This window comes from Panicum hallii, chromosome 1 (assembly GCF_002211085.1).
Source record: "Panicum hallii strain FIL2 chromosome 1, PHallii_v3.1, whole genome shotgun sequence".
Taxonomy (NCBI): Eukaryota; Viridiplantae; Streptophyta; class Magnoliopsida; order Poales; family Poaceae; genus Panicum; species Panicum hallii.
The window spans coordinates 57,820,841-57,828,657 of record NC_038042.1 but is presented as its reverse complement, the minus strand read 5'-3'; the positions used below and the strand labels follow the sequence as shown (position 1 = coordinate 57,828,657).

The 7,817-nt window shown below is 53.7% G+C and overlaps 1 protein-coding gene across 1 annotated transcript; it reads right to left on the bottom strand.

Annotated features, from left to right (window-relative positions):
* Positions 1–2,485: 2,485 nt before the first annotated feature.
* LOC112872888 (UDP-glucuronate 4-epimerase 1-like) lies at positions 2,486–4,807 on the bottom strand. The gene has a single exon (XM_025935926.1). The coding sequence runs from the start codon at positions 4,185–4,187 to the stop codon at positions 2,868–2,870; it is 1,320 nt and encodes a 439-aa protein (XP_025791711.1). The 5' UTR covers positions 4,188–4,807; the 3' UTR covers positions 2,486–2,867.
* Positions 4,808–7,817: the final 3,010 nt, after the last annotated feature.

Sequence of the window (7,817 nt, the reverse complement as noted above, 5' to 3'; positions counted from 1 at the left end):
TGCGTATAAAGCAAAGATAAATATGGGGTTCAAGCTCTGATCACAAAAATACTAATCGCCACATTAGTGAAGAAAAAGATCGGGGGGTCCTGATTCATAACAAAAGGACTCGACATCACAGTTATAATGAAAGTGATCCGCTTTTCGATGGAAAATTAGAACTAAATAAAACCCAAACCCTAACATGGCAGCTGCTACTGAGTTTATATTGAAAGAGGAACATCCTAGGGTTGAGGGCGACCAGCTGGGGTGTCCTCAACCTGTGCTTAAGGCCCGACACGATACAAGGCTGACTTGGCCCAAAATAGGTGACGCAGCATCTTGTCGTGGTCACACAAAATGATCCACGAATCTTCTGGAGTTTGGACCAAAACCAAAAGAAAACTTTCATTGTCTTCTTTCCAACACATCAAAGAACACCTCGTTTCGACGTTGTATGAAGGAGAAATCAACGTTTCTGTTCAGAATGGTCGGCTGAGTCCGAACCGGACGTGAAGACCAAGTTGGAGAAGACTTGTAACTCGTAGAAGACCAAATCCCAGGTGTATCCAGCGTGGTGATATCCTCATCATCCTTCTATTCTTGAATTGGAGTCGTTCTTGACTCAATCCCACCACCAGACTCCTGCAAAAGGTTAGTGACAGCAGCACGCAATTTGCTAGACGTAGGAGTAAAATCATGTGAACACGAGACATGTTTGCAAAGCATGGCACAACATGGTGCTGCATCAAGAGATGTCTTAGCAAGTAAAGCATCTTTTTCAACTTAATCTCTTCGGATGTAGCAACAGATGGATCTAAAGCATGATTATTTTTAGAAATTTTAGCAAATTTTTTTTATCATATTTCACAATATCAGCAGATAAAATAATTTTCTTACCTTTATGCATCAAAATATAGTATTAGTTCTACCATATATAAAGCATCAATATCAAATTCTCATGGACGGTCTAATAAAAACGAACATACTAGTATAATAAAAGCGAATATGTTTGCATAGGTATAAAATTAGCATCATCATAATATGAACCAATAAAAAAATATTCTTACTAACTAACTGAGTTACCTTTGTTCCATTATTGTTAAACTACTTGAGCGATGCTCTATTTATTACGTACATCCACAGTCTATGTACAGAACGGTACTCGAGAATACGTATTCTATACGGTCTGCAGCACGCGTCAGAACCTGGTCTGACCGGTTCAGCGGTTTCTGTGCATGGTACATATCTCGAGGGCTCTACGATGAACGGTACATATAAGATCCAACATGCTTCCATGGTGTATAATATCTTGGTTCAGGGGAAAAGTGTTCTAATAATATCTTCTGCAATTTGGCATGGGGCCGTGGCATTTGCTGCAAAAGGTTAGTAGATGTGCGTGTGCCCATCCACACCCAAACCTGAACCCGTTAGGGAAACATCTGCAATGCATCGCTGAAACAGCATTTGCAGCGTGAGATTTCGTCTCGCTCCCGTCGAGATCAATCACACTATTCACCTTGGGATAATCCAGCAAAATTTGCATACCATTCCGCACGAAATTCGTCAAAAAGAAAAGGGACCGCAGATTCGCGTCTCTGACCCTCGTGTGGCATCGCCGTCCCACGAAAGGACACGCGCCCGCTCGCTCCTGCCTCTGCGTGACTCCAGATGCGGCGGCCACCGCCCAGTTACTTCTCGACTCGTGCGTGCATCGAAGGCGAACGCATGCGCCATGGCCCATGGCGGCAGTCGAGTACGTATCGAGTTGTACGCGCGCCGGCCGGAGCCCGGACTAGCCGTTGCCCCCTGCAGATTCATTCAGGCTTCACACCAACGCCGTCAAGGAGAGATATATTCGTTTCACATTTTTATCTGACATAGCGCAGATCACATTGACTTATCACATGACACGAAAACATTGCAGTTTCAACTTTCAATAGGATCTGATTTTCTGACGAGCTGTGTTTTCAAATTGAAATTTTAAATGCTTTGTAATGAAATGTCATATTGCAACCCGAGTTCTACTAGATTCCTAGACTAGACACATTCTCATGGCCAGGCAGTTCAAGGAAATCAGAAAAGAATGGCGAAGGACAGCTCAGGCGAACGCCACCGCGTCACCGGGCCCACCCATGTGTTCTACGTGGGTAGGACCCCACCGACCACTTGCGTCACTGGGCCCATCTCAGCCCGGACCCACAGCCATGTGGCCCCACGAGGCAATAAAGCGCCCAGAGGGCCCGCTGCCAGTGCAAGGGACCGAACAAGGCGGGAGCCAGCTGGCCACCACTCCGCGCGCCTCCCCCGCCCCCACCCCCACCCCACGCTCGCAGCTTATCTTATCGACCCAACAAAAGGCCCACAACTCCGAGGCTTATTTACAGGACTGCCACGACCGGCCCGCCGATTTCCTCTCCCCAATCCCCCCCCCCCTCCCCGCGTCTCCGGCGGGTACTCGAACGGCAGAACGAACAGCGTGATTTCAAATTTGGACCGGCGATCATCCGAGGGAACTACCAGCATTCGCCAATCGAATTCGGTCTCAGCGCATCCGATCGGCAAGAATTTGATATTACATTGGAATTTGAGGGTGGAGGGGAAAAAAGTTTCATGGAGCACATCCAATTTACACAAGGGAAGATGAATGAAGAAAGAAAAGAAAAGGCTGCTGCTCTCTATTGCTTTCTTCCTCCTTCCTCCCTCTCCTCACCAAGAAAAGAATTTTTTCCCCAGTATTTTTCTCTGATCAAGAAGCGCCCTTCCCACCAAAAAAAAAATCCAGATAGAATGTCAATGTTTGATCCGGGAGTGGTGGCCGCGGCCGGACCAAAGAGGAAAAAGAAAATTTGAGGAGAAAGAATCAGACGACCACGGAGTAGCACGGACTATTGCCGAAAGTTCTTGGATCCCCTGGTGTAGCCGTAGTAGGACAGGTACCACTTGACGAACTTCTTCAGGCCAACGTCGAGGTTGGTGGTCGGCTTGTACCCGAGCTGCTCCCTCGCGAGGGAGATGTTGGCGTGGGTGAAGGGCACGTCGCCATTGCCGGGCATCTCGACCACGTTCTTCTTCGCCTTCACGCGGAGGTGCTTCTCCAGGATGGACACCAGGTTGGGCACCGTCACGGGCGAGGTGTTGCCCAGGTTGAAGATCCTGTAGGCCGCCGGCCCGCGCTTCTTGCCGCCGGTGCCCGTGCTCTTGCCGGCCGTATCCAGGGAGCCGAGGCAGCCCTTGACGATGTCGTCGATGTAGGTGAAGTCACGGGCCAGGTCGACGTGGTCCTTGCCGCGGTACACCGTGATGGGCTTCCCCTGCAGGATGTTGCGGGTGAAGGAGAAGTAGGCCATGTCCGGCCGTCCCCAGGGCCCGTACACGGTGAAGAAGCGGAGCCCGGTGATGGAGAGGCCGTAGATGTGGTTGTACGTGTGGGTGATCTCCTCGCCGGCCTTCTTGGTCGCCGCGTAGAGCGACGCCGGCTGGTCGGTGCGGTCGCGCTCCGAGAAGGGGACCTTGTCGTTGAGGCCGTAGACGGAGGACGACGACGCCCAGACGATGGCCGGCTGCGGGTCGGCGTCCTTGCAGGCCTCGAGGAGCGTGACGAGGCCGGCGATGTTGGAGTGCACGTACGACGCCGGGTTCTCCATGGCGTAGCGCACGCCGGCCTGCGCGGCGAGGTGGAGCACGTGCGTGAAGGGCACGACGTCGAAGAGCTTCGCGAGGAGGCGGCCGTCGTTGATGTCGCCCTCGACGACGAACACCCCGTGCGATGAGAGCAGCGCCTTGCGGGCCTTCTTGAGCGAGGGGTCGTAGTAGGCGTTGAAGTTGTCGATGCCGACGACGCCGTCGCCGCGCTTGCGAAGCGCGAGCGAGCAGTGCGTGCCGACGAACCCGGCCGCGCCGGTCACCAGCACCGACATCCCCGCCCCGTCCGCGGACCCCGGCGGCCTCCTCGGCGCGGCGGACGCGCGGATCTGCCGCTCCCAGTGCAGCCCGCCCCAGGAGGCGGCGAAGTACTTGGAGGAGGTGTCGACGAAGGACTGGAAGCTGAGGTAGGACGCGGTCATGGCGACGAGGAAGAGCGCCCACAGGAACATGGTGCTGGTGGACGCGAAGCAACGGTGCAGCTGCCGGTTCATGGTGCCCGCCCTCTCGATCTTGACCTTCCCGGGGGTGGAGGGGAAGAGGTCGTCCTCCAGCACCCGCATCTTCAAGGCCGCCGTCTTGCCCTGCGACGCAGCCAACCCAACGAGGAAGATGCCAATCCAAGAGTCCCTCCTCCACCTTCCTCTTCCTCACACACACTCCCCTCCCTCACAGATTCTTCCTCCGCGACGCAAGCACAGCAGAGACGTCGCCGCGCGGCAGGGCCGGCCGGAAGACGCAAGGGATCAACCCGCGCCGCGCTCCTGCTGGATTCCGGCTCTCCTCCGATTGACTGACTGAGCGACTGATTATTCCTTCCTCTACCTGGACGGGCAGATGGATCGGCCGCCGGACGAATGGATTGGGTAGGTTTCCTTGGGAGGGAGAGCCCGGGGGCAGGAAAATTTTATTCGGGGGGGAGAGGAGAGGAAAGGGGAAGAAGGGCAGGGGCCGGATGCGCGCTCCTGCCTAAGGAGAGCGTGGAGGTGGGCGGGGCGGGGATATAAATAGAGCAGCGGGGCCGACAGCCAGGGGAGCGCGTGAACGCGGCGGCGGTGGCGCCGCTGCCGGCGGCGGTGAGGGTGGCCGCACCGGGAAGGCACGGGATTCGGGAGCGTTCGGGTGCGGCAGCCGCTAGGGAAGCCTATTTTGGGGGGCTCGGCCGCCTGCGCTGGAGATGAGATGGGCCGTGCGGACGCGCTATTTTTGTTTTCCAGGCTCATCGCATTTATCAGCGTTTTTGCGCGTGCAAATGAGTGCAGGATTTGTCCTTCATCGGTGACTCCGCGCGTGAGGGAAATTCCTCATTCAGAATCTTCCATTCCATGAGCAGCAAATTTGGGCAGCTACAATTTAATCACGCCAACACACAAGGAATGGTTTTTGGCTCATCTTTGATTTCCTGTGTCACCGCCCACATTTATTCTAGCTCCTTTAACCTAGAATATGATCTCACCAGCAATAGTTTGTCACCATAATCATCGTTGTTGTACCTGCGCAAAGCGCATCCCGCGTCCCTTCTGGGTCCTTTAAATCCTTCAACCTAGCATACTCTATGTCACTAGAACCGTTCATCGTCCTCGCATCCGGCGTGTGGTGGCGGCATTGGCTCGTGCTGGAAACGTTCCTGTTTTACTGAACTAGAAATAGAGCAGCTTGCGTGCAAACTCCGTTAAGGTACTGGCTCCAGCCTCGTCTACTCGATCGAAGTGTGAGCGCTGAACATTCATCTCTACGCCAATCACCGATCCCTCTCTTCTTCCGCCTGCCGTTCGGATTGGTGGACCAGCCAGCCCTGCGCGCACGCGTGTGCCCCGCCGGCGTCTCGGTCGCAAGATCTGCCACGACGCGCGCCACAGCCAAAAGAGGGAGCCGCCGCCCAGTTCACGGTTGGCACCCGACGCCGCCGGCATCTTTCTCCGCCCGTTAATTGCAGGCGCGCGCGCGCCCGTGCGTTGCTGGTGCTGCAGCGAGGCCGCAGAACTATACCGCCAATGCGTCTGCTGGGTTGGTGGAGGCCGGCAGGCATTGGCCTCGGCGCTTGGGGAGTTGGGGTGGGGGCGTGGGGCTACCTGCGCTTGGAAACAAAGCATTCCAATCCGATGCAACGCAATCCAGTTCCGAGCGGGGGATCGTTTCATGTAGAGCTGGGAGTTGGGTCGCGCTATTTTTACGCGGACTACAGCTCGATCTTTTACGGTATGAAAATTTTAAGCCGTGCTGTATCTAGGAAGCCGTATGGCACGGCCCGCATTTTGAGCCGTGCTTGGACCAGTATGGTACGAAAATAGGCTGTCGAACTGTGCGTAGCCAGTTGTTCAAATATCAATTAATTTATACTATTTTCTAATTAACAACCATAATAAAGTCATTTAAAAAATAATTATCTTTTATTTTCCATGCATAGAAATCTCTTCGTACAGAGACGATTACTTGAATATATAAAAAGTATCCACAGATGATAACTGCACCGTGCTTAGACTGGCATGGTATGAAGATGTGCTGGCGTGCCGTGCACCGTGTGACACGAGGCATGAGAGGGCCGGGTCGGCCTAGCCGACACGGCCCAAGTACCACCTCTAGTTTCATGTGCGCTCTTGACCTTACCTGCAGCTCACTCGCCGTCTGTCGTGGCCAGTGCCCATGTGGCTCGTGTGCCCAACGCTCGCCAAGCGACCTGCCTGCTGGGCGGCTGCTGGTGCGGGCAGAGGACTAGCTTAGCCAGCGTCATCACATCACCAGACACCAGCAACCTAATCAGCATGCCGTGATGGTGCCCCGGTGGTGGAGATGCGGGAGGCACACGGGGCTGGCCTCCGGATTCGGGGCGGTCAAAGCCTGGCATGATCCCCGATCCAGACATAAATCTGGTGTGGATGGATGTGCCTGTCCAGAAACAGATACCAACTTGACAACTTGCTACCGCACTCTGCCGTGCATGTGATCGCTGCCGGCTATGGCAAATTTACAGGCTGTTTGGAGCGCCGTTTAACCCGCCACAGCGTACCTAACTTGTGCCGCTCAAAACGACCGCCACACCTGCGGCGGAAAAAATGTGGCGTGCTATGGTGGGTTAGGCGGCACTCCAAAATAGGTGCAGCGGTGGCGCGGCACGGGACTATCCTAAGTTTAGGCGACACATCCTATTTTTGGCGCCGTATCGATTTTTATTTTCAGATACCTTTTTTTTTGAAAGAAAGTATTTAAGATATGATTTTTGAAAGGAAAAAAGATCTTCTTTCTGGAAACAAAAACGAAGCCTTTGAATATATTCACCCCAACTGAACCGCGGCATGTGAGGCCCGTGCACGTTCCAGAAACAGAAGTTACAGGCAGAAAGCAGAGAAACGCATCCGGTGACTTGCACTCTGACCGAACCCGGTGCGCATATGAAGTTTGCTCGATTCGTTTCCATTTGCATTTCGAATCACCTTTGCAGTACAGTGACGGATCAGCATTCAGCACTGCAGAGTACAGAGTCACAGCACCTCACCTACTGACAGTGTTTGCCATGATTAGCAAGGTCGGTTGCGCCCAATGATGGCCGGTGGCAGCCTGGAGAGCTAGGCTTAATTGTGCTTGAGCTTCAAGCTTCACTTATTAGCTTTATCTGGACCAACAAGCTTGAACCTCCCTTTAAAGATTTTTTTGGATAGATCCCTTTAAAGTTTCTAGTTGTACTCCGTACTAGAATATAACCTGGCTATATTTGGGTGCGGTGTTCTGAGTTCCGATTGCCAGCTCTCCGCTGAGCCAGACCCGGTTCTGATCCGTACGAAGCTGGTGGAGGAGAGGCTGACAGTGAAAGCTAACGGCCGGAACAAATAAACTTGGAACTTTGAAAGGGTAGCTAGCTAGCTAGCTCATTCGTACGAACCAGGACATCGAGCTGGAGCCGATGATCGAACCGGTTTTCGGAGATGGGGTCGGTTGACGGGGCCCATTTTCGTGTCCGTTTTAACACGGACGGCACAAGAATGGCGACGACCAAAGAAGGTACGGCACCGTAGCACCCATGGCAATGGCCTGGGGCCTACCTGCCTCTTTCTTCTTTCTCTTCGACTCGTGGTGGTGACAGGGACACTGGCGATAAGCAAGCCATTAGTAGGTGACAAAACGATCGACTCTCCACGCGGCAACATCCTTGTCGCTGGACAGACAATTTGCACAGAAGCTCAGCTGACGGCGACGTC

What these genes read in the sequence shown, in the direction of transcription:
- LOC112872888 (XM_025935926.1), bottom strand. Translation starts at nt 4,187, where the DNA reads ATGCGGGTGCTGGAGGACGACCTCTTCCCCTCCACCCCCGGGAAGGTC.